General features: G+C 42.7%; 1 protein-coding gene across 2 annotated transcripts in view; it reads right to left on the bottom strand.

The window, feature by feature from the left end:
* The window catches only part of ATP6V0A2 (ATPase H+ transporting V0 subunit a2), an 83,448-nt gene that overhangs the window by 40,802 nt on the left and 15,285 nt on the right, over positions 1-27,361 (bottom strand). For both annotated transcript variants that reach the window (XR_003943730.1, XM_030217665.1), the window contains exons 3-9: positions 26,495-26,592; positions 18,175-18,312; positions 15,460-15,560; positions 14,504-14,630; positions 5,702-5,784; positions 1,743-1,836; positions 225-437 (exon numbers count right to left, since the gene is read on the bottom strand). Coding sequence is in view for 1 of the 2 variants with exons in the window: in XM_030217665.1 (XP_030073525.1) it covers positions 225-437; positions 1,743-1,836; positions 5,702-5,784; positions 14,504-14,630; positions 15,460-15,560; positions 18,175-18,312; positions 26,495-26,592 (854 nt within the window). In the remaining variant the exon portion in view is untranslated. The remainder of the gene's footprint in view (positions 1-224; positions 438-1,742; positions 1,837-5,701; positions 5,785-14,503; positions 14,631-15,459; positions 15,561-18,174; positions 18,313-26,494; positions 26,593-27,361) is intronic.

Genomic DNA, 27,361 nt, shown 5'->3' with positions numbered 1-27,361 from the left:
CGTGAGCAGGTCATTTGCATGCAATTTTGTTTGAGCTTGGCTCGCTACTTCCAACTTGGTAACTTTTACCAAGGATCTTAATGCAATGGAATTTTTGCAGGGACTTTTGTGCATCTGCCCCTCAGTGTGGCGCAATCTTCTCCAGTGCCTTAAAAACAAACATACTATACATATTTTAAATATGGCACATTAAAACAAAAAGCAAACTACTTAAATGCACTTACTGAGCCCTCTTCAAGAGCTTGCCTCACGTTCTGCAAATCGGCAACTGGGCACCAAACTTCTGCAATTAGACACTTATTCGTGACATCAAAGCTGCAAAAGTTCAGGATGTAGTAAATGGCTTTCATCTTCTTCACCTGAATAACCCAAGTGTAAATAGATTCTGATGCTTTGCACAGCACTTGCCTCAGGTAATCTTCAGTCCTGTACAGCACCTTTCAAAAATGAACGCAACCCCTGTTACAATAATGTAAAGCACGAGACTCATATTTTGTATTAAAACAATTAAGAAACATCCTATCTCTCTTGGACCACACTGCACTCCACTAGCTTCTTCATTCTCTGGTACTTCCATGGTTAGATTATTGTAATTCTATTTTCCTGGGTTTAACTCTTAAAAATACTACATTAATCCAAAATACTTCCATTAAGCAACTCTATAATTCAAAAAAGTATGATTGTGTCACCCCCCTCTACTGGTTCAGAAACATTGGCTCCCAATGTCTTATTGGATTCCTTTTAAAATACTTATTCTTACCCATCAGATTTACTACTCTGGGCTGCCATCTTTCTTCTTTACTAGGTTATTATGCTATACCCCAACATGAACCCTTTGCTCCTTTATGACTGTTCCTTTGCGTCTTCAATTATGTCTGGACCTTACCCAAAACTCTCGTTTCAGTGTGATGGCTCCTACACTTGGAACAAACTGCTCCTGACATTTCAATTGGAACGATCCTTTAAAGATTTTAACACAGCTTTAAAAACTTGTTTTTTCAACCAGGCATTTCTAAATGCATCTTAACATCTTGATTACTACTTGATTATACAACCACCGGTGCTGTTCGGTCTTGTTTAGTATTGTCTTTCCTTCTTTTTTGTGACTTAACGTAATTGTTTAACATTTCTGGTTATCTACATTCTATACCATATTAATATATTTTTTGTAATCTAGGTCCCCTTTCGTACCTATTTCCTCCATCTTACACTTTTCCTTATTTTAATTTCATTGTAAACCACTTTGATATATATTTGATTAAATAGTATTACAAATTAAACATGAACGAATGAATGAAAATTCCACGGCCACAAAATTCTGACAAGAGTCTATTTTCCTGGATCTTCCTTTCACTAAACACTCTGAAAGGAAACATGCCTACTACATAAAGAAATTGCCTAAAATGAATAAATTCCTATTTTTATGGCCACCAGGTGCCACACATCATAACCCAACTTATAATAATCCATGTCCCAGGACACTCTGCTCCTCAAAACTGCACATTCTTCACAGAGGGTAAAGTCTATTTACAGGCTTAATCCTCCAGTGCCTCATTCAAAGTGACATTCACTGGAAGAAGGTGTCCTCTATGATCCAGCTTGGAATGTTTAACACTCAGAGTGGGCAGTTACTTCATGACAGCAGTCAGCACTATCACTTCATACAATGGTCTGGCACATAACTAGTCTGATCAAGTTTTACAGCTCCACTCCTGCCCTGCTCCCAGCCATGCTGCACTCACAGTATTCAGATCCTGGATGCGTGTGTTCAGTCCCTGAAACACTTCCTTACGTTCTTCAACAGACTCTGGGTAGGGATAGACGTGACAGTGATAACTGGAGAAGGAAAGAATAGACATGTGATATGCAGATAACAGTCAAAGAGAAGTACAGCAGAGTGAACATTAAACAAGCAGAATTCAGCCCCATAAGACTGCACTGAAAGCAAACTCTTTACTCAGAAGAATCATGTGATATCTTAGGAAATGAATGAACTTGTTCTCTCTTATTAACCACCAGATTAATTTATACGGCAATTCATTTCCTAAAGCCACATCAAATCAGAAATACTAAATATTAGTGTATTGGAAAGAGCCACTTTGGCTACCTAGTTACTTTCAGGTAACTGATTAGAATGTATACCCCCAAATTCTATAAAGTTGGGCAGCCAACTTTATGCTTAGCATGAAAACTTGCATGCACAATTTATAGAAAACAGTTGTGCAGACAAAATGCAATAATTGGCTGTTAATTCAAGTTAACAGCCAATTATTGGCTACAATTGGCTTTAATTGGCACTAATAGGCAACAAGGAGAAATTACGTGTTACCTGATAATTTTCTTTCCATTAGTCCTTCCCACTATTCCAGAACCTGTGGGATAGCTGTGTCCATCAAACACAAGGTGGAGATAGAGAACTGAAAACTGAGCTGAGATATCTCTCTCTTGGTATCCAGTCCAGCTCCTCAGTATTTGCGCAGACAGCAGTAAGGAGAAACTCAGAATAAACACAACTTTAAACAGCTTGCTAACTAACACTAACCAGGTGACAGTCGTTCTTTAACCCATTACTTCTCACTGACTAAACATCTCAGAAACCTCAGGCGGGCTTCAGGAATAGGGGGAAGAGACTAATGGAAATACAATTATCAAGTCAGACCTAATTTCTTCTATTACATACCTTCCCACTATTCCAGAACCTGTGGGATATTCAAAAACAATCCCTAAAGTGGGTGGGATCCTGGCTTTGCTGCCCTAAGGACCAAAGTACCAAAACTAGCTTCTGAGTGTGCCTCACGTCTACCCTTCGGTGCCTGGCAAAGGTATGAAGCAACCACATCACCACCTTGCAAATATCCACCACAGACAGTAAGGTAGTCTCCACCCAGTAAGTTACTGTACATCTCATAGAATGAGCTTGCAAGGCCTGAGGGAGCCTGCTTCCCTGCAAGCAAATAAGCTGATAATTTAGTCTCCTCAGCCATCTAGCAAATGTAAGCTTGGAAGCCATGAGGCCCAGCCTCTGTTTACCAAAAAGCACAAACATATTTGCAAAACTCATTTGTGACTTCCAGATATCTAATGAGGACTCTGCACACATCAAGAAGCTTCAAGGAAGAATAATGAGCCTCTTCTTCCTCTCTGCGAAAGGATGGAAGCTCCACAGATTGGTTGAGATGAAATGGTGATACCACTTTGGAAAAACGGAAGAAACCATGCACAGAGAGATCACCTCCCCCAAAAAGTGAATTAAGGGATTCCGACAAGATAGAGTCTGAAGCTCTGAAACCCTTTGTGATGACGCCACAGCCACCAAGAACACTGCCTTTAGTCCCCTGCTCTTATAGTCCCCTCCATAAGTCAACCCATCAGTCACCAATAAAGCCACCTCCAGCCTATTCTCTATTCCAATCAACCTTCCCCACCCTCCCGAAATAGCAATACACTCTTTCCTCCCAGGAACCCAAATTTACTCGTCTTAGCATTCTAGAATCTCCTCCCAAAGATTCCACCAAGCTTCTTGCACATGGAGATAATGTCTGAATATAAGGCTCCCAGATGCGTAAGAATTGTTTCCGTCAACTAGTAGATTTTTTAGCCTCCCGAAGCTCCATAAAAAATCAATGTATATACACTATTTTCTCCACTCTCAAAAGAAGGGAGAGAAGTCCTGTGTCCACAATTCAACCACACATTTTAAAACAATCGCCATTGTTTTCTGAATAATTTAGCCCCTTTTTCAAGTACTCCCAAATCGTCCTCCCTTCCCAACATTTATAAACTCTGTTTTAAATACTCTAGTTTTGGAGTGCTATTCATGCCAAAATATATTTATTGTGACTCAATGATATCTTCCTAAGCTCAAAATCTGGGACACTGTTATCTGATTTTTTTCTGGTATGTTTTAACATGTTATTTTACTTTAACTTTGTACACCGCTGTGATCTTTTTAAACAAAAAGCCTAGCAATATAGTAAATTCAATAAACTGTAAAATGTAGGTACACCTGGTTCATGCCCCAAACTACTGGTCTGTGCCATAGATTTGAGGCACATGAAATCAGCTGTTCTGTCTACTATACCAGCCCCATTCCTCCAGGGGCATGTGGGGAACTGGAGAATAGAGACTAAAGAACAGAGCAGGGCAACTGTTTTCTCTGTACAGGTGTGTGCTCCAGCCTCCCCTTTTCTTCCATCTGCTCCTGCTATCCGTATAAGAGAAAAGGGGGTGAGCCTGGAGCAGACATAACCACAAGAAGGAAGGGGTTGGAGAAGACATAGACACAGCCTAGACTCAGAAGGAGGGGAGTAGAGGAGGCAACTTGGAGCACAAGTCAGAGCTGTAAGCAATTTATAGGGAAGGGGAGAAGGTAAGTGCTGAAAGAATACAACCCAAAATGGGGGTAACACTGATGGCTCAAGGAGGTGGTGTAAGAGGTGAGGAGGAGCCAAGGCCAGTGCTATATATCCTGGGGCCCAAAATGGAAATCTGTGAGGGGGCCACAAAGTCCATCAGCAGGCTGTGCCTCCTTCAGACTTGGGGGCCCCCTGTGGTATCAGAGCCCAGGGCAATTGCCCTTATTGCAAAACCCATCACCACCAATGCCAACCTTGAGAGGGACACCTGCTCAAGGGAGTTGTAAAAAAAAGTTAATGTTGGAGATGGTGAGTATTTGGGGAGGCTGAACAAATGGTGGGACAAAAAGGGGATAAATACTAGGAAGAGCATGAAGTAGAGTAAATGCTCATGGAAGCAGACAAAGAGGAAGTGAATATGGTTTTCTCCTCATCTCTCTGAAATTTATAATGCAAACTGCGGTTTTAAAAGCTCATGTGCAATTCTTTAAGATAATCTGTATGCCGATCCAGTAAAATGTTTCAGAATCTGCCAAGCATCCCATGGCTGGAATGTAATTTCCAGCATTAAGCTATTGCATATTCTTTGTACAATTTATTTTTGTTAAATTGAAGGTGGTGATGGATGGTTACATAATTTTATGAAAAAAAAAAAAAAAGAGAGGGAATCTCCCCAAGTACAACATAGCTGATAAGAGCCTTTTGGTAAGGAACTGCAGTGCATCACTGATTCTGTAAATAACAGCCAATACAAGTATCCTCTGGGCTCTTTATTGCTAATATTTTACACTACCCCCGTAAGGCCAGCAGGATCTCAGTGACACTAATGTCTTGTGTTTTAACTGGACTGCCTTTGGAAACATGATGGGGAGAGGTTAATTGTGACTTCTGAATATAATTATGGCTTCTGATTTTCAGTTTTAACCCATAAACATGGCTAAACACCCTAATGCAAAAAAAAAAAATAATAATAATGGTGTTTATTGGATAACTACTAGAAAAACACCATTTCCTCTAGAATTCTCTGCCCCTTTCTCCTGGCTTATCTTGGATCCACCACTCGGTTTTTGTACCTTTTCTGCACAGACAACTCCAAAGTGACCCAAATGTACAGATTTGATTCCACTGGAAAAGGTACATAGCAATCCCTGTGGCACGAAAACACTGATTTTTTTTAAACCCTAATTAGCTGAAAAATAAACACCAAAACTTACAATTTATAAAACACACTTAAGAAGCCAAATCTTGCAAGGAAACCGTTCTCTAAGTTTCTAGCAATGTCTCTGCTCAAAACAAAAACATTGATATCAATGTACACAATACGTGAAACAAGTTCTGAGGCTTACCAGTCACATATCGCCTTAACCTTCTGGCCAATGTGTTCACCCCAATAGGATATTAAAAACACAAACCATTTTGTGATTTCACCCTAAGGGAGAAAAACAAAAAATAAAATCTTAATCTTCTGCATATAAAAAACTTACATATATATGGACAAAAGAAGCAACAAAACAACATATTTCTAAATATAAAAGGCTGTTGTGAATATGACAGAGGTGCCTGTGCTTTTCAATCTGCGCTGATCTGCACATGCACTGGAATGGATGCCTGGGAAGAGCAGAGCTGCAACCAAGCCAATGCCGCCTTGGACATCATAGTCAGGAGGGCAGAGATGAGTGGAGCAGGAAGCAAATTCCAAAGACCTGAGCAAAACCATGGGGGTTGGGGGACATTACATGGAGGGCAGAGTTCAATATGTTCATTGTGTAGGGGAGCAAGAAGATGGTAAGTAACATCAGGCCAAGCAGGGGAGTGAGAGCACGGCTGTTATTCTACTCTGTCACTTTTGACAGACTCTTCTACTAGTAAATGCATAGTCTTCAAACCGAGAACCCAATGTCTCGGGAAATAAGCAGGCATAACAGATTCTTTTAGCAATCCCATTTTAACCAGCTTTACAGAAGTAATGTCTGGTTTATTACAAGATACTACACGGTGACTTACGAGAGGCATAATAGAAAAGGGAGCCCAAGTTTTGCTGAGGACGTCCTCGCAAAACATCCCAGTGGAGGGGCGGGGAAACCCGTATTATCGAAACAAGATGAACTTCCATCTTTCGTTTCAATAATATGGTTGGGGATGCCCAAATCTTGACATTTAGGTCATCCTTAGAGATTGGCGTCCCTAGACTTGGTCGTTTCTGATTTTCGACAATAATGGAAACTAAGGATGCCCATCTCAGAAACAACCAAATGCAAGCCCTTTGGACGTGGGAGGAGCCAGCATTCGTAGTGCACCGGTTCCCCCCTGACATGCCAGGGCACCAACCGGGCACCCTAGGGGGCACTGCAGTGGACTTCAGAAATTGCTCCCAGAAACATAGCTCCCTTACCTTGCGTGCTGAGCAACCCAAAACCCACTACCCACAACTGTACACCACTACCATAGCCCTTACGGGTGAAGGGGGCACCTAGATATTGGTACAGTGGGTTTGTTATGGGTTTTGGAGGGCTCACATTTACCACCACAAGTGTAACAGGTAGGGGGGGATGGGCCTGGGTCCGTCTGCCTGAAGTGCACTGCACCCACTAAAACTGCTCCAGGGACCTGCATACTGCTGTGATGGACCTGAGTATGACATTTGAGGCTGGCACAAAAGATTTTTAAAGATTTTCTTTGAGGGTGGGAGGGGGTTAGTGACCACTGGGGGAGTAAGGGGAGGTGATCCCTGATTCTGTCCGGTGGTCATCTGGTCAGTTTGGGCACCTTTTTGTGCCTTGGTCGTAAGAAAAACTGGACCAGGTAAAGTAATCCAAGTGCTCATCAGGGACGCCCTTTTTTTTATTCCATTATGGGTTGAGGACGCCCATGTGTTAGGCACGCCCAAGTCCCGCCTTCGCTACGCCTCCGACACGTCCCCGTGAACTTTGGTTGTTCCCACGACGGAAAGCAGTTGTGGACGCCCAAAATCAGCTGTCGATTATGCCGATTTGGGCGACCCTGTGAGAAAGACGCTCATCTTCCGATTTGTGTCGAAAGATAGGCATCCTTCTCTTTCGAAAATAAGCCTGATAGTGGCATACCTGACTCTACTGGAGATCTGCTATCAATTTTACAGTTTATAATGTGATAAGAAATGCAGGTCTCTTAAGTCTTGTCTGGTGGGTGTCAAAATGTTTCACCATTTTAACTTCAAAGGTCTTACATTCCTGGATTGTCTTAAAAATTTGCTTTTAGTATTCTCACCATAAAGTCATTAATGCAGTGCAAAGTGCTTTCCCAGAGAAGTGTCACCTTGTTTGGCTTTGAAGCGCTTAATGTGGTGCCTGTCTGTGTAAGTTGATTCTTGTCTATCTCCCCAACATAGTATCCTTCTTCAAAATTTTTTTCACATTGAATGATATATCTACATTTCAAGAACAGCATAAGTAGGTCCCCTTATGCTGAATGTTTTTCCCATGTGAGTCACTATGGGGTCCTGTAATATATACTGGTACAGTCTGTAGCTTGGTACATTACAGGGATGAGCTATTAGGAGCCTTTCAACATCCATGCTGAGAGAAGTGAAAGCAGTTAAGATACTAAAAAACAGAAAGAAACATGATAAAACAGGAGAGATTACAGATTGAGATAGATAATTCATCTGCCTTATTAGGTTAACAATGCTAGAATTGTAGGTAGGACACTAGGCTAGCACTGTGACAATTTCCCAATGAATGGGGACCAGATTTGTCTGGATCAGTATGGAGCTACAAGAATTAGAGTTGCTGCATTCCATCTTACTTTTTAGATTATCCAATTCTGGAAGAATTGGGAGAAAAGCATAAAGGAGTTCTTGGCTCCATTAAATTATGAAAGCATGAGATGCTAATTAACCCTTGGCTGGTTGGTGGGAGCAGAAACAATACATTTCTTGAAGTATATGGACACAAAAATATTTTTCTCTGGCCCAATCTCTGGAAGTGTTTAAGCCATTTGCTTGTTCAAGAACCACATTCAGAGATCTAGGCGATGACTCAATGTTGGCTACTTGATTCTGGTCCTTAGGAGGATGGTAAAATTAGGTCTTATCTGATAATTTTCTTTCCTTTAGTCACAGCAGATGAATCCAGGAACTGGTGGGTTGTAATCGTCTACCAGCAGGTGGAGATACAGATAGCCAAACTGAAGGCATTGGTATAAGACTGCCAGCCCCTCCATCAGTTAGTATATCTCTGTCTCCAGCAGGTGTTGGACATTCGTTTCCCAGCTCCTGGATTTATCTGACAAGGGGTCTCCTGGGCTTGCAGGTGAGTTGAGGCAGGGGGTGGTTGGCTGAAGGAGCCATCTCGGAAGACATACCTGGAGGCTCCTATAAATCACAGAGGCCATGGCAAGGTGCAAACCCTCCATATTTCTAGCTTTTTATTTTAGTATAGCCATCTTGCATTTGTTGAGCTGGGAGAAGTCCTGAAATTGCAAGACAGCTATAAAAGTGTTTTTTTCTGGTAACTACCCTTCTAAGGCTGTAGAAATTTGTGGTTTGACATTTAGCCTATGCTAACTTGTGGTAAGTTGCTTGTCAGCAACCAAGAGCCAGAGACTCCTATGACTAAGGGACACCTGCAGTATCCAGATAAACAATCAACAGGAGAAGTAAATGGGTGAAATTGTAGCTTCAGCAAGAGGGTGTGGGCATTGTCATGGTAACTATGCATAACTGGGACATAGGTCAACCATTATCTAATAAAAGCTTATGCTTATGTACATGAAAGGCCCTAAACTGTTCATGCAATAAGGGAACCAATGAGAAGAGTTGGAAGGTGGTAGAAAGTGCTGGAACAGGATTCACCATAAAAGGAAATAGAATGTTCTGGAAAGATGCATATTCACTAGGTAGGAAGGGTAATTAAGATAATAAAGAAAGGAAGAAATAGTATATAAGAGGAAACAGAACTGAGAATGAGGAACCTCAGTGTGTCTACACTAGCAGGTGGACAAATTAATAGCTCTGTTTTTTATTTGCTAAACATTATACTCTTATTGGGATTTTATTTGTTAATATTTCAATAATTTCTTATTGGGTTTCTGTGGCTATTTGAATAAACATTTAAGTCTAATACTTATTTGGCAGCCAGAGTTTTCCTTGCCTGGGCTCTGCCTGGGGGGGGGGGGGGGGGGGGGGGAGGGAAGATTTCTTGAGGGGCCACCCTCCCGGAGATCTCCAGAAAGCTACTCCTGTCTTGGAGGCAAGGACAGGAGTACACTCCTAGGTCTCTGTCTCACCCCTCTCTATAGAAAAACTCCCATGTTCTCTGTGTGGAGGAGTGGCCTAGTGGTTAGGGTGGTGGACTTTTGTCCTGGGGAACTGAGGAACTGAGTTCGATTCCCACTTCAGGCACAGGCAGCTCCTTGTGACTCTGGGCAAGTCACTTAACCCTCCATTGCCCCATGTAAGCCGCATTGAGCCTGCCATGAGTGGGAAAGCGCGGGGTACAAATGTAACAAAATAATAAATAAATAGAGAATGCATGTGGGAAAGAGGAACCTAAACTATAGCTACATAATGCAAGGTTCCACATTAGGAGTCACCGACCAGGAAAGGGATCTAGGCATCATCGTTGATGATATGTTGAAACCCTCTGCTCAGTGTGCAGCGGCGGCTAACAAAAGTAAATAGAATGTAAGGTATTATTAGGAAAGGAATGGAAACCAAAAATGAGGCCATTATAATGTCTTTGTATAGCTCCATGGTGCAACCGCACCTTGAATACTGTGTGCAATTCTGGTCACCACATCTCAAAATAGATATAGTGGAATTAGAAAATGTATAGAAAAGGGTGACAAAATGATAAAGGGTTTGGGACAATTTCCCTATTGCTAGGGCTCTTCAGCTTGGAGAAAAGACGGCTGAGGGGATTATGATAGAGGTCTATAAAATAATGAGTGGCGTGGAATGGGTAGACATGAATCGCTTGTTTATTCTTTCCAAAAACACTAGGACTAGGGGGCACGAAATGAAGCTACAAAGTAGTAAATTTAAAATGAATCAGAGAAAATATTTTTTCACTCAGTGTGTAATTAAACTCTGCAATTCGTTGCCAGAGAATGTAGTAAAAGCAATTCGTTTAGTGGGATTTAAAAAAGGTATGGATAACTTCCTAAAAGAAAAGTCCAGAAGCTATTATTAAAATAGACTTGGGGAAAATCCACTGATTTCTAAGATAAGCAGCATAAAATGTATTGTACTGTTCTGGGATCTTGTCGGGTACTTGTAACCTGGATTGTCCACTGTTGGAAACAGGATGCTGGGCTTGACGGACCTTCGGTCTGTCCCAGTATGGCAATACTTATGTATTTATGTAGGTGACTTGAACTTGTTCCCTTTTTTTTGTCTGACATAGAACATAGCAGATTGATTATTATTTGTAATGAATGTGAGCAACCTATCCCATGACTGAGTAACCTATTATCAGAGTCTACTAAGCTGAGGATGGTGCATACTCTTCCCTCTGAATAGATTCTCTGGGTCTTTTCACCATTGAAGGGCATCTCTGAATTCCATGGTCAACAACACCTTGCGGGAGTCTCAATATCTCAATAAGGTGGTGTTAACAATTAAAAAAAAGTGCCCAATTCCATCCTCTGTTACAATAAGAATGTTTTTGCTCTGGGGGAATGAATCAACGCACCTATGAACTCCAATGACTGTGCAAGGATTAGATGCAATTTTGGAAAATTGATGACAAATTCCAATTATTGAATGGCATCTGCGCAGATGCTTGAGGCCCCACACTGGCCCAAGCACCAGAACCTTGGTGTCAGCATCAGCAGTGAGAGGTGGTCAGAAGAGAGATCCAATCATTGTGGGGAGGGCGAGGGTGAAGGAGAACAATGCCACTTACTGCAGGAGAGGCCGTGGAGGACAGAAATTTTCCAATGTTGCCCAATGGCCAAATTCTGGGTTGGGCAATAGTTAGGGGAAACTAGATTTGGATTTTAGCTAAATTTATAGGGTTTTTTGTTCCTGAAGTGTGTGTGGGGAGGGGGGGGGGGCGATTACTAAAATGAATATGGTAATTAAGGATAGATAATATAGTTGAGAATCTGAATGTTCGAGTAGTCAAAAGTCTCCCTCTGCTGGTAGGAGGACATAACCCACGCGTCTTGACCGGTCTGGAGGGTCGCTGAGGAATTGTCATTTTTTGCTATTGTTTCCCCTTGGCCTTTGTTGATGCTGATATGTTTGCTGTGGAGACTCTCTGTGACTGTGATCTGGTATCCGAGTAAGGGTACAGTTAGTACCCCCTATATGGACGGTAAGGTCACCTGTAACTTTGGTACTGTTGCTTGTGGGATGTTGACTGCTGATCAACAGTCTGCCACCAATGTCTGAATCGTGGAACAATGGTTCTTAACCATGTTCAAATTTACTTCAACCTAACAGCATACCTCAGGGAGGGGGCATTGCGACATAAGGGTGGATGGGCTCGATTATAACAGCGACTGACAAGTATTTAGGATTGTGGAGTATTATAGGAGGGGGGTGGGTTAGGGGGGATGAGAAGGGGATTGAGAGTGCCCCAAAGATCCAGGGGGTGTTCTCAAGTTGAATTGGGGTTGGAGATGGTTAGAGGGATGGGGAAGGGGATGTTGTATATTAGGGGTGCACGGTTTAGGTGGGAAGTGGACACTGTTTATGGGACTATTTTGATATCCTGAGTTTTGTAGAAGTGGATATAGTGGGTGTTAGTTCCAGATGTAGTAGTTCAGTATTTATGAGCCCCAGCGTGGGCAAATGTGAGCAGGATGTGCTCTTTGAGAAACTGACTGTTGCAGTGTTATTCTAATAAAAAAAATTGTAAGTGAAAAAAAAATTTACTTCAACCTTATCCTCAAACAAGTTTTCACTAATACAAGGGGCTAACTTATCGTGAACATCCTCTTGCAGTCCTGAAGCCTTGATTCAGACCATTTGTCTTGCTGCTAATGCTACTGCCACCCTTCTTGAACATTTTTCTATATCCTGGAAACATGTGGAAAATGCATCCCTCTCTTCCTGTTGAAAGACGGTGACATGGTCTGGGTCTTAGCCATTATTGTGAGCAAACACTGCATCAATTGGAACAGGTATTTTAGAGCATTTTCCTCCCACCTGTGTCAAGCACTGTAGGATCTTTCCTAGAGAAGTAATCAAGTGCAACCTTAAATTTTTGGCCCTTTTGAAAACAAATATAACTAACACAGTCTTGTGGGGTAGCTTTGGCTTATTATGAACTATTGCTGACTGGACCTTATATTTAGTTTCTAACTTTTTGATGTAGGTACACCAATACCGAATTTCCTAGGCTTAATTCTAGCAGGACTTTGTTCAACCTTAAGAACGTCTAGGTATTCTTATATATGTGGAAACTTCTCAACTATTAGGATCCTCTTGGGCTGAAAAAGACAATGTCCTTGAAAATGTTTGGAGGAATTTAGGATATGAGATATCCTCAAGCTGGGACTGGTTCTTCAGCTGTTGCAGCAAAGGGTCTAATGAGATGCTTGGCGAGACATTATAATGAGGCAACCATGTACCCAAAAGATAGCATCTGACTCCAATGCACTTGATCAAAGTTGGTGGTCAGAATCTAAATCTAATGCCTCTGCAGAACAGATATGGCTGGCGTGGAATGTTCTTGCAGAGGATCTGCTGAAAGGGAACTATAGTGCTCCTTTAGAAACTCTCTCCACAGCTCAGTTATAACTGGATGAGGATATGAGGATGGAGATCTAGAAGAATACTTCTTATGATGACTTCTGGAATAGTATAGGGTGGTGAAGGCATTTCATCTCCACACCAAGGAGGGTGCCCTCAGGGCCGTGCCTAGGGTCTCCGGCGCCCCCCTGCAGTTGGCCCCGTGCCCGCCCCCCCCCTCCGAAAACGATCGCTACATTACCTGCCCCCCCCCCCCCCCCGAAAACGATCGCTACACTACCCGCCCTCTTCTCCCCAGATCCTTTTCTTTTTGTTTACATTTACCTCTGTCCGGCGGCAGCGTAGCGTTAGTGAGGAGGCGGCGCTCCCCTGCCCCGACGTGTCAGTCTTCCCTTCGCTCAGTTCCCGCCTTCCTCTGCCGCCGGACAGAGGTAAATTTAAACAAAAAAAAAAGGAAAAGGATCTGGGGAGAAGAGGGTGAGGTAAGCATGGTGCGGCGGGGCGCCCCCCAGAGGATGGCGCCCTCCTGCCATGCTTACCTCGCTTACCGTGTTGGCACGGCCCTGGGTGCCCTGAACCAGTTTTTTCTTTGATTTGGATCACATTTTTTCCCTGACTGCTGCTAAGATGCTTTGTGCAGGTTGAGGAGTAGTTCTGTTACCTCAACTTGGGAGAATTTCCAGACTCCTGGTGTTGCTTTGAAGCTGTAGGGGAGGAGATTCCAGTATGACAAGTCATGACTGGGGAAGCCCTGCACCAAACTGAGCCAGAAAGGGAGCAGTTATCAAAGCACGTACGGAGAAGTCCTTCGCAGCAGCAGTATCGGTCTTGGTGCCATTTCCAGGTGAGCCAAACTGGCTACAAGCCATTTTACACGAGTCCTTTTTGATATAACAGCATCAGCACTACAGGATCTCTCCTTACGAGAGTCTTCATGATTCTTGGCAAGCTTTTTCTGTTACTCTTCCAATCTGCTTGGTGCAGATTGATTATCTTTCTACTCCTTTATTACTGCAGTTTTTGCAGACACACTGAACAGTTCAGTATGTCATATGAAGGCCCCATATATCTTACATACATCATTTTTGTCAGTTATTGGACATACTTTGGACATCACTGAAATCCGGCTTCTCAGACATAGCAAATAATTGAGCTAGGGATTTTTTATTTATGTATTTTTAATTAAAGAAGGGGAAGCAAGGTGACAAAACTAAAACTAAAGGGGCTGGTGTGATGTGAAGGGTGGGAATATCTGTGCAGGCTCAGAAAATCTTTCTAGAGGTTTCCAAGTTCTTGGAAAGCAGATCTGCTCAACTCCAGCATGATGATGTCACCCACTACATGTGCAACTGTTGTGAACCTGTTATCCAGGACACATCTGAAACCTAAAAGGAGTTTAGCATCACACACCAGCACCATATACCCACAAAAGCTTTCCAAAACATCAGGCTCTTCAGCTGTGACTCACAGTGTCTGGATCCACGAGACCCTCCTCCACCTCAGCATAAGTAAGGATGGTGTACCCCATGCACACCCGCCACAGCATCTTCTCAAACGCATCCAATTTAGCTCGCTGAACTAAGCCAGATACAAACCTGTGTACAAAGCGTAGTATTTATTTGAAAATAAAGAGCATACCATCACTTATAGAAATCCGTGCTATTGTGACATTCTCCAGAATGCTTAGTTGCAAAATTCTCATAGAAAAGTACGTTAGGGACGATGTACAAACTACCACATTGCTGAGTGTGTTTTACTCATGAACTTTGCACCAAACCCCCCCAAGGAAAAAGGAAATGATTTTTTTTCAACTAAAATAAAAGCATATAGTTTAAGACACGAAAAGTGCATACACTGCTTTCTCCCCCATCCCCACCCTGCCCTGAGAACACCTTCATGACAATGTAGACTAATGCAAGGTACATTCGGGAACAAAGGACATACTTTTCCCTGCATAGAGGACGACGATTTTCAGGTAGCTGTTAAACTCATGGAAATTGCCCCTATTAAGATACATTATTCACACATGCAGAGATAATAGTCTTGCAATAAATGTTCTAAAAAGACTTACTAACATTAGGTAATAAAATCACTGTGTTGTAGTCCTCATCAATATAAGATCAAAGAAATACTAGAAATAACATTCGCTCACAAATTCCTATTTTTACAATTTAACAAAATTTGATTTTCAACAAAAGGTACATAAAATTTCTTAGGCCTGTGATAAGATCAAATGGCTTTAACCTCTTCCAACCTATCAAAGAAATATATGCTCAAGAATCAAAGGCCAAGTATTTTGAAATAATTTTTACTATTCTCTGCTCCTATACTAAAGACTGGCATAATCTTTAGAGCCTATGTCAAGCTCTACTTAGCTGAGACTTAAAGGAAAGGTTCTTTTAGCACCATTTCCCAGTTACGCACCCCAGTTTCAGATTCAGTCTCCGCAGGGAGGTGTAGTCCATCAATAATTCTTTCTCCAAGGGAGGAAATTCTTCATATCTGCCATATAAAGTTGATTCATGCTAGCAGGAAAAGAAAACAAAATATTTGTTGGCTCAAATAAATTATTAAAAAGTGAAGGCATCATATCAAGCAGTCAGAAAATACAAAGAAAACCCATATTAATTCTAGCATAATAAATGCTTTTGATAATCCCTCAAACATATGTTCTATATGGTACAACTGCCTCCCGCACTATGGGCAAAAACGTACAATCATGCAACCATGAACATTTTAAATGAGTCAATTTTCTATACTGTGATTTGTAATCTCCAACTAGAGAAGCCAGCCCAGCAGCTCAGAGACAGTACTGTGCAAAAAGACCTAAATCTGATTCCTGGCTCAGATATTCCGTTTCTGGGTTTAGCCATAGATGAGATGCTGCAGTGGGGGAGAGAGAGTCACAGTCAACATCACCTAGTGGCTGGATTTAGAATCCATGATTACAGGGTTTTGACAGGAGTTATTGCCATAACTGAGCAGGTGAAATGGGACAAGATAAAAAATAGGGGAAAATAATTCCAGAATAGCTGTGAATTAAAGTTCAAAGTACTGCATCCCAGCCCTGGTACAACTGAGCTGGAAGTCCAAAGGGACAAAAGAAACTGTCCAACACCTCTTCCCCTCAAAAAAAAAAAAAAAAAAAGCAGATGTTAAGCCTCAGGGAAAAGAGGCAGACATGAATATTGCCTCCAGGTACCTGTCTTCTCTGTATTTGGCAGCAGTACACTAGAATGGAAAAATTGTGTCTTACCTGATAATTTTCTTTCCTTTAGTCACAGCAGACAAATCCAGACTTGTGGGTTATGACTATCTACCAGCAGGTGGAGATAGCACTGAACTGAACTCTGTGATACAGGACATTATGCTCCTTGGCCAGTCAGTATTTCACATAAAGCAGAAGGAACAATTAAATTAACATAATTCCCTCCTCACAGAAACAGCTCCCCAGATATGAATCATACAAAAGTTAACCCATGACAACTAACAACCATCCAAAGAATCGAAAAGACAGGCATCCTCCTCATCACCGGAGGGGGGGGCGGGGAAGAGCTGGATTTGTTTGTGGTGACTAAAGGAAATAATATTATCAAGACATAATTTTTCCTTCCTTGTCATCAGCAGCAGATGAATCCAGACTTGTGGGATATAGCAAAGCAGTTCTCAAATAGGGTGGTAAGCAGAAACTGTTGCAGAAAAAAACAATGGCCCAAGGAAGCATCCGCTCGTGTTGAAACAGCCACATAGTAATGTTTCAAAAATGTATGCAATGAAGACCAGGTAGCTGATCTACAGATTTCTTCCAGAGAAAAAGCACGCGATTCCACCCAAGATGTAGACTGAGCCCTAGTAGAGTGCACCCAAAGAGTCTGGGGAGGAGTCTTCTCCATCAGCATATAAGCTAAGGCAATAGTCTCCCTGATCCAATGAGCAATAGTAGTCTTAGATGCCGCCATGACCCAACCAGAACCCCCCTTCCCCAAGTGAGCAAAGAGTGATCTGAATGACAAAACTCATTCCCACCCTGAAAGTACTGAAGAAGCGCTCATCGAACGTCAAGACAATGCAGAAGGTGAAACTCTTTGGGATAAACTTCCTCCCAAAACAATGGGAGAAACAAGGGCTGATTCAAATGAAAGGAAGACATTACCCTGGGAAGAAAGAAAGGCACCGTGTGAATAGTGACCCTGGCCTCCAAAAAGTGGAGAAAGGGGTGCCTGCAGGACAGGGCCTGGAGCTCAGAAATGCAGAACACCGACACATTCAACTTCCCTGAGATATGAAGCTCCAAGAGGGTGAACACAAACATTAGATTAAATACTTCAAATACAAGGTGCTGGAAAGAAGAACAGTAAAAAAAAAAAAATTGCAGTGCTCTTGTAGGGGTAACACTGAAAAACAGTCATGCTAATTTTGTTACCAGTGTCATTCTGAGGGGTCCTTTTACTACAATTTAGCATGTGCTAATGGAATTAGTGCACACTAAATGCTAAGAAGCCCATAGGTATAAAATGAGCTTCATAGAGCGCTCTAATTCCCAACAGTGCAAGCTAAGCACCTAAGTAAAAGGGCACCTAAGTATTTTGGAGATTGGTTGCTCTTTGGACCAGTGGAAAAGTTTCTTAATGTCAGAAAAACTATAAGCCAAGAGAGACTGCAGTATAATCTGGGCTTTGAAATGTGTGACAGTGACCTCTGTCATTAGTTTCCAAAAGGCTGTAGTGTTTGCTCTGTATTAAGGATGCAAACATTGTTTTAAAAGTTAATCATTTAAACTAATGAAATTTAAATGGTTAAATTGTTTAAATGATATATACCCAGAACAGCTCTCTCAGTCTGGCTCTCAATAGCACCCTCCATCCCAAAAATGCCCACATGCTATTCCTTCCCTCAACATATCCATGCATTTCTTGTCCCCCTCCAGCTCCCCCCTCACCCCACTCCCAACATGCACAAGCTCAACAGCAGTTCAGCTTGTCCCAGTGCAAGAAGCCATATCACATGCCAGGAAAGGGAAACCGAGAAGTCAGCAACAGACCAACTTGAGTAGATGTCTGACTCACTGACACCTATTAGACGACTAAACAGTAAGACTTACTTTCTTTTTAATGAATACATTAGATTCCTATTCTGTACCTCTGCAGATCTGTGGACAAAGCCTTGGGTCACTCGGAGTAAGCAGCTGTACTCTATCAATTCCTGGAGGTTCTTGCACAGCTTCTCCTTGTTTTTCGTTACCTCTTGCAGTTCCAGCTCCAGCTTCTGTAGCTTCTCCTGTAAGAAAAAAAAAAAAAAAAAAGATTGAGATATTAGGCGGTTTAAGCACTGTAAGTTTTAAAGGTTCTGTTATACTGCACTTAAGATTGGGCTGTATTATAATCAGGTGTCAACAGTTGAACAACTAGCAGAAGGGGGAGGGTTAAATGTAAAAGCTTGATGACTAACAATAAGGATGTGTGCCAGCGGTGCTCATGTTAAACATGCTATTAATATGGTATAGTAAGTTGTATTTTCCAATTTGTCATCAATAAAAATCGTTGAAACATAAAAAAAAAAAAAAAAAAAAAGAGAACAGCGGATCTCCTTGGGTTATACAGACATCATCCACTTAACAATGGCATAAATGATGATCAAAAACAATATAAGGACATGAAAATGGCGTTTCTTACTTTTATATTTTCACTTCAACTAATTCCACTTTGTAACACATCTATAGCCATACTAAAACTCTCCAATCCATACAATATACAAGCAACATTGACCAAATAAACACTGAGAGGTTGTGGAAGTTCCAACAATGCCATGCCTGCTACCTGTTCAATCATCTATCTTAAGCATACACTATGTTAAAAAAAAAAAAAGCAGCCCACTTCCTACAAGAATCGAACGATATTGAGGTGAACCACAAAAGACGTTTTCTGCAGTTGGCCCCTAAAACAAGCCAAAGCGCCAACCTACTTCAATCCATTCAGAAGACCTGTATGGAGAAACGCTAGGATGTGCGTGATCTGAGCAAAGAAGGTAGACAGCCTGCACTCAGAACACCAGCCCTCGAACATCCTCCACACCCTAGGATACGCCATGGATGTAGAGCATTTCCAAGCCTGAAGCAACATTGCAATGATCGAATCAGAATAACGTTTTTATCGCAACTGAGCCCTTTCAATGGCTAAGCCACAAGACCAAAGGAGCATGGATCCTCCATGATCACCAGATCTTGCTACAGTAGGCTGTGTACCTACATAGTAACATAGTAGATGACGGCAGAAAAAGACCTGCACGGTCCATCCAGTCTGCCCAACAAGATAACTCATATGTGCTACTTTTTGTGTATACCCTACTTTGATTTGTACCTGTGTTCTTCAGGGCACAGACCGTATAAGTCTGCCCAGCACTATCCCCGCCTCCCAACCACCAGCTCTGGCACAGACCGTATATGTCTGCCCAGCACTATCCCCGCCTCCCAACCACCAGCCCTGCCTCCCACCACCGGCTCTGGCACAGACCGTATAAGTCTGCCCAGCACTATCCCTGCCTCCCACCACCGGCTCTGGCACAGACCGTATAAGTCTGCCCAGCACTATCCCTGCCTCCCAACCACCAGTCCCGCTTCCCACCACCGGCTCTGGCACAGACCGTATAAGTCTGCCCAGCACTATCCCCGCCTCCCAACCACCAGCCCCGCCTCCCAATCTTGACTAAGCTCCTGAGGATCCATTCCTTCTGCACAGGATTCCTTTATGCTTATCCCACGCATGTTTGAATTCCGTTACTGTTTTCATTTCCACCACCTCCCGCGGGAGCATTCCAAGCATCCACTACTCTCTCCGTGAAAAAATACTTCCTAACATTTTTCTTGAGTCTGCCCCCCTTCAATCTCATTTCATGTCCTCTCGTTCTACCTGCAAAAGATGGAGAGGACCTTCATCCAGCAGTCAAATCAGATCTGTGTACCATGGCCTCCACAGCCAATCCGGGGCTATGGGACGTATTCAAACCTTGTGCAACGCGATCCTTTACAACAAGCGGCCTACCATGGGCCAAGGAGGTGTCTCCAGCCAGGGCTACAATAGGGCATTGATCCCCATCAAGCTTGGTTCTTTCTGACGGTTGAAGAACTCGGGCATTCTAGCATTCCTTTTCATCACCATCAAGTCTAGAAGTGAAGAATCCCATCACTCCACTATCAAATGAAACCCCTGGCTGGATAGCTCCTATTCTCCTGGGTCCAAGGAGTACCTGATGAGAAAGTCCGCCTCCACATTCAATTACCCCGAAATGTAAGCTGCTGACAAGCAGAGAAGATTTTTCTCCACCCAACTCATGAGGAAAGCTGCCTCCATTACCATTGAACAACTGTGAATCCCACCTTGCCTCTTGAGATAAGCCACCACCATCGTATTGTCAGAGAAAACTCGGACCAGGACCCCCACCAGAAAAGGAGCAAAGTCACATAAGGCATTCCACATTGCCCTGAGCTCCAAGTGATTTATTGACCACAAAGACTCCTGCCCTGTTCAGGTGCCCTGTGCCAGATGGAACTTGTAATGAGCTTCTCAACCTGACTTGCCAGCACCCTTTATCACCTCTTCCCATTGTGTTATCGGAAAGAGCTCTCTTTCCGATGATCAATGGTCAAATTCCTGGGTGACAACCACACTGTATACTCCACCTGGCAACTAGCATCCAAGGAAAATGAAGGTCATACTTGTGCCACAGCAGAGACCAGCTCTGGGAACAGATTCCTATAACGGCCGCATATGAGTGCTTGCCCATGGCATCACTTCCATCGCTGCCATCACTGACCCCAGAACCTGGACACAGTCCTGGACCTGCCTTGACTGAGAAGACAAATCTGTTGAACCAGCTCCAATCTCCTGCGCTCCATAAGGAAGATCCTCTCCTATGCTGCTCTTCTTGAAATTGATTACTCAACCTGACTGCAGAAGACAGACAACTCTGTCCGTTGCCGCCACTGTCCAAATAGGATGATGCACGAATAAGCCAGTCATCGAGATATAGCTGAACTCCAATTCCCTTGGAGTTGTGGAGAGACCAAAGAACAAAGTCCTCAACTGGAAGTGATGACCCAGCACCACAAAACATAGAAACCTTTGATGTGGTGGTCATATGGGTATATGTAAGTATGCCAACTTGAAGTCGAGGGCAGTGAGAAATTCTCCCACTTGAACCGAGGCTATGACTGCTCTTAGTGTCTCCATGCAAAAGCGGGACACTGGAAGGCAGAAGTTTAGACCTTTGAGATCTAAGACTGGAGAAAAGGTGCCTTCCTTCTTTGGGACAATGAAGTAGATGGAGTATCTGCTTTGTCCCTGTTTGGCCTGGGGAACTGAACAATGGCCCAGTGCACCAGCAAGGAACCTACAGTGGCCTGAATATTGACCGCCTTGGTTCCCTTTTGATAAGGAGACTAGAAGAGAACAGCGACCAGACGGGAGAACTCCAACTTTGTAATGGAAGTGAATTTTAAAAGATTATTTTTCAACCCTGTCTTGAACGACCAGTACACTTGGGGTCTGTATTGTTGAGAAATAATTCTGTTTGAAAATGATTGTTCAAGTGTTATCTTATGTTTCAACATTTTTTATTTTGATGACAATACAAAGCACACATTTTTGCCATCTAGATATACAGAATCACAGTTATGTTGAAATGATCAATTAGAACAATGAACTACATGCTGTCATCAAATTATTAACATTTACCCCTCCCTTCCCGCCCTTTCCTCCCTATTGGTCCCTTAAGCTGTTAACATTCCAACCACCATATCACATCCTTACCTCTGAAACTATAATAATATATGCCTAAGTATTCGTTCAAGTGTTATCTTAAAGGATTTCTTTTTAACCCTGCTTTTGTCCGATAATACACCCTGAAATCTTCTGTCTTTGACCGAAAGTAACTTTCCTTGTAAATACAAAAACAAGTTGGAATGTGGAAGATAAGGCACATCTCTGACCAATTCAGTTTGTGCAGGAAGGAAACAGGATATGCTCAGAGTTCAGGAGATGAGCCACCTGGCCAGTGGATTGTTTACTTAGGCCGGAAGCATGTGACTGCTCCCTCATGTACATTCTTGTAATTTTCCTTAGCTTTGAACATGAGTTTTAAGCCCTATAAAAAGGGGAGTTTCTTTCGGTGAAATTGGGAGTTCATCTGTAACGTACGGACTGCGCAGAGATCTGTTCCTGGTCCAAAAAGCTCCTGGCTCTTGCTGTGTGAACCAGGCTCCCCCCAGCTGATGATAAGAGCCTGGATGACGAAGACCAGTGATGACTGTATGTATGTATATTGTTGCTTCCTTTCCTGGTCTAAAGAACTCTTTGCATTGCTTAGATGTAGAGACCAGTGATGTAATGATTGTTTATACAGTTAATCATTGTGTTTGTTTCTTTTCCTGGTCTAAGAGACCATTGTAGAATTTAGCTTCCCAAATAAAGGTTTCATTTACTTATTACGAATCCAAAAGAATCCACGGTAATTATTGAGCAGACTGTGTTAGTGAGATAGGTTGTAAATTCATAGCATTACAAACTTGTAACCTTCTCTAAGGATGTTCAGAACCTGACCTCCCACCAGAGGAAGAGGACCAGCCTTGCATCATTGCTAAGCTCTGGAGACACTGGGTGCTCTAGCTGACTTAGAGGACTTCCTGTCTGCATGAAAGGAAGACTGGCATGCCTTAAAGTGGGACTTCCAACCATATTGTTGACAACCAAGTTGGTACTGTCTGCTGTCTTGAAACTAAAAGCCCCCTGGAGTCAGAGAACCAGAGACTTTCGGCTTATCCTCCGACCACTGCTGTGGCTTAGTTTCCCCCAGTTTTTTCACCAAGTTACTGAGATCTTCTCCTATTAGCCACTTGCCCTGAAAGGGCAGTTTAACTAGATGTGACTTTGATGCTGCATGTCATGATCCTGGAATATCAGACATGGAACTAGAGGTACATACCTGCAACGCACATAATACCTCTCTTCTGCGTATCTCCATGTTAGCGTGCCTACAATTTGGCGTGCCTACGTCTGAGCATCTACACTCTGGATGCGCCTATTCTGACGTCAGATGCCTTCACTTTATAACCAAGAACTTCTCACCACTTCCTTGCCTCAGCTACAACCTTCCTGGTGACTGGTGCGTTAATCTTGTTGTTGTTCTGCCTGACCTGACTACTGCCTGGACCTGACCTCTGCTGGATCGCTGTCTGGCCTGACTACTGCCTGGACCTGACCACTGCTGGATCGCTGCCTGACCTGACTACTGCCTGGACCCGACTACTGCTGGATTGCCGCCTGCCTTGACCACTGCCTGGTACTGACTTCTGTTCTGCTCTGTCTTCGCCTCCTTCTGTCTGAGCCGAGTCCTCTTCCTCACTTGACTTCCTAAGTCCTATTGGCTACCTGAACCCAGGGGCTCAACCACTAGTGAACAATGGTTGCCGCAGGTGAAGCGTTGGGTTTCAGACTGTTGGTCCCTGGATCAGCACAAGGGCTCACTTCTACTCCTGACACTGTGAAACTGCATCCACTGCCCAATGCCACAACCAGAGTTGCCGACGTGCCGTGACAGTCAAAGACAAAATAGGGGAGATTCTATATATGGTGCCTCAAAAATTGGTGCTGAAATCAGTGCCAACTAAGCGTATTTTATAATCGGCACCTAGATTTAGGTACTGATTATAAAATAAAATTAGCATATAATTCTACAAGCATCCATTTGCACTAATGAAAATGTGGCGTAAATACCTGCGTGTACATTTACGCACACTGGGCCATATTCTGTAAATTTCAGAACACCATAACCATGCCCCTTTTGCCTGCGTGAGCTTAGCAAGTTGTAATCAGTTTAATCAGTGACAATTAGTGCTCATTATTGCTTGTTTAATACTGTTATTAGTGCTCATTAGCTTGTTAAGTTACATGCATTGTTATAGAATCCATGCCTTCTAGGCACGCTATAAAGAATCTGACAGAATGTGGGCCGTAACATGTCACAAATAACATCCGCCAAAAAGGCCAACCCTGCTAACAGCTAGGTGTCATGGCACCCATCTTGTATTGCTGACTGCTGATGCCACTTCAGGGATGTTTTTGTCAGGGATGCTCTTGCCATGACACTGTTGCTTGAAGGCCCAAAGAGGCCACTTCTAAAGCTTGATTCATTGTGCCTTCTAGCTTCCTACACCTGTGGGTCTTTTAGGGCAAGGACCCCTTCCACCGGTGAGGTGGCCTTCTTAGTCACTGCCATAACCAGGATGTCCACCCTGGGAAGCTGCAATTTATCTTTCTCCTCCAGAACCAATGGGTAGAGGCAAGACATGGCTCTTCCCACTCTCAGCCTCATGTCTAGTGACACCCATTCTGCTGTAATCAGTTCCTGAATGTCTGGATGCATTGGAAAAGCCTTAGAAAGACCTCTAAACCCCCTCATGATCAACAAAGATGGAACTCCTGATGCCCAAGCAGAAGGATCCTCAATGAAAAGCACTGCCAGTGCCTCAGAAATGAGAGTAATGAGCTCCTCTTTATGAAACAACCTCAGTACTTTCGGATCATCCCCCTCCTCAGCTCTCCCTCCTCTAATGGCTCCTTCAATGATGGCTCCTCTGAATAGACCGAGGCCACATCATATATGAAGGGAGAAGCAGAAATAGCCTCATCTGCCCACTCCTGGAGGTCTAAACAAGATTTCTTAGGAGCCAGGGGGACATCGGGGTGAAAAACTGAAGAACCTTGCAGCAACTCTGACTTACTTCAGTAAATAGGCATGGTGTAAGAGCAATATGAACTCCAGAGAAAACAAAGATCCCTGATGCAGCTGAATGCTCTGTCAGTCCCCAAGGCTGTAAAACGGCGGCTGTACTCCGTGCGTAATCACACAGAGGCTGCTCCTCAATGCCAGTTGGCCCTGACAAAATAGCACCTGTTCCTGTGCTCTCCTGTACATCAAACTGCGCACCAACCCAGCCAGAAAGTCCAAACACCCCGGCATATTCTGATGCTGCGTCAAATCCAAGATGTGCTGCTGGCGACCGTTTCCTCTAACTCCCGCAAGATTCCCAGCTTGCACACACTGCAACACCTTGACACCAGCAAAAGGCTCAGGGACTGATATAGTCTATCCCACGCTCTCCAGCAAACCTCTTTCCTTCTCCTTTTAATTTAAAGTAATATTTATTTTATTTATTTACTGGAATTTATTAACTGCCCTATGAAGAGATTCACCAAAGGCGGTGTACAGCAGGTACGATTTAACAAAAAACGTACAATTTTGTTAACAGCATAACAATAGTAAAAATGACCAAATATAAATATAAATGCAATAAATGAGGTTAACTTGAGAACAGCAAATTTCTTTTGATGAGGGTACAGATAGTGATGCTCCTTCTCAGAGATCTCAAAGGTGTGTAAAGACCTCTCTTATTCTTTATGTACTCTGGTCCATTTTGTCTGAGATAGTTTCAATTTGTGGGATCAGAGTGAGTGCTGAGCCTAACAGTATCCCATGATTCCTGACCTGTGAATTTAGGGGGAACAAGTAAATTTGTAGGGCACCAAAAACAGGGATCTCAAGACCTCCAGATATGACTCTGCAGACTCAAGTCACCCGAAAAGCTCAACTGGGGACCAGTTGACCAACTGGACCAGGAGAAAAGCACTCAGAACCAGAGGCTGAAAAGTGTGTCCATCCACCTGCTGGAGACACAAAATGCCGAACTGAACTGGATGCCAAGACAGATATGTCTCAGCTCAGTTTTCTATCTTCACCTGCTGGTTGATGAACACAACTATCCCACGGGCTCTGGAATAGTGGGAAGCTATATAACAGAAGCTTGTTTTCCGCATAACTGTCAGAATTTGACCAATTGCAATAAAATTTGGGATATATCATTCTGAATACATTTGTAATACACATACAGCAAATGTTCAAAATGGCCCCCATTGGCACGCACACATGCTTGGAGTCATTTTCTCCACTGATCAACCACAGCATCAATGCCACCCTGACTCAAGTTGGCCCACAACTCAGCCAGATGCTGCTTGAGGGAATCACGAATCAACTTTTCATAAATATGCTTACCCTCTTCCACCATTTTTCTTGAAACCCTTGCACCAGTCTATGAAAATCATAGCCTTTCTCTGGATACACATTTTTAATAAGGAATAAATCCTCCTGACTGAAAACCACTGTAACTTTATGTTCCAAGCAGAATGGCATCTGTGCATATCATGACGATAATCACTAGGGGGTGATGACGTTGATTAGGTGAGGTGGCCAGCGTGAGTGTAGGCTTATTACAAATTTATTCAAGATGATATATACAATTTTTTCATCTTTCTGCTTAGTATTTTTATTCTGTTTAAACCATTTCCATAAAGTGCAAAAAAGAAGAGAAAAAAATGTCTTTTACTCTGTGGAAAAATAAATTCCAGTTTACCTGGATGTCCAAAATATGTTTTGGAAGAGGAGCTAGAGGAGCGACGTCTTCTTCGGGAAGAGGGATATCAGCTTTCTTTATTTCTTCCACCAAATATCCTGTGAGAAACAAAGAGGCAAACTCAGAAGAGATCATATTGCTATCAGTCACCTCTACCAACACAAGATGCAAAGGTAAATGCAGGAAGGCAGAATAACTTTGGGCTCAGTTCAGCTTGGACACTGCACCGCTCACAAAATAAATACGTAAAGCATAACTGAGTAGAATTTCAACTTCAACCAGCAATGTTAACGGGATCCAAATCATGAACACTTCAAAGCAATAAGCAGCCTGGTTATTTTGTGATGCTTCTTAAACAAAACAAAAAAAATGATGAAGAGATTAAAGGTTGCAACCAGTTATCCCACGTGGTGCTGTATTTATTTATTTATTGCATTTGTATCCCACATTTTCCCATCTATTTGCAGGTTCAGTGTGGCTTACAATACATGGTATTGATAGAAGTACAATTTGTTACAACTCGATTATGGTTACATTGTGAGGAGTAAAGTGAAAATAAAATCTACGTATCGCAAGGGGAATAGGGCAATGGAACAGAACAATGGAATAGTGGAAGAACAATGGATACTGATAGGATTACAGAACAATAGCTAAAGAACTTTTGGTTGTTACATTTTTACCTGTAGATTAAGGTTTGAGTGTGTTAGAATTTCGGGGAATAAGAGTATAAATGAGTATGTATTGATGCAGTACTAACAGTATGCGTGGGCTTCATGTGTTTTAATCCTTTCAATAGATTTCTTCGAAGAGATAAGTCTTCAACGATTTGCGGAAGTCGGTCAGCTCGTAGATCGTCTTCAGGTTGCG

The sequence above is a fragment of the Microcaecilia unicolor genome, chromosome 11 (genome assembly GCF_901765095.1).
Source record: "Microcaecilia unicolor chromosome 11, aMicUni1.1, whole genome shotgun sequence".
Classification (NCBI taxonomy): domain Eukaryota; kingdom Metazoa; phylum Chordata; class Amphibia; order Gymnophiona; family Siphonopidae; genus Microcaecilia; species Microcaecilia unicolor.
The sequence above is the reverse complement of the archived record's forward strand: the minus strand, read 5'-3'. Positions and strand labels throughout refer to the sequence as shown.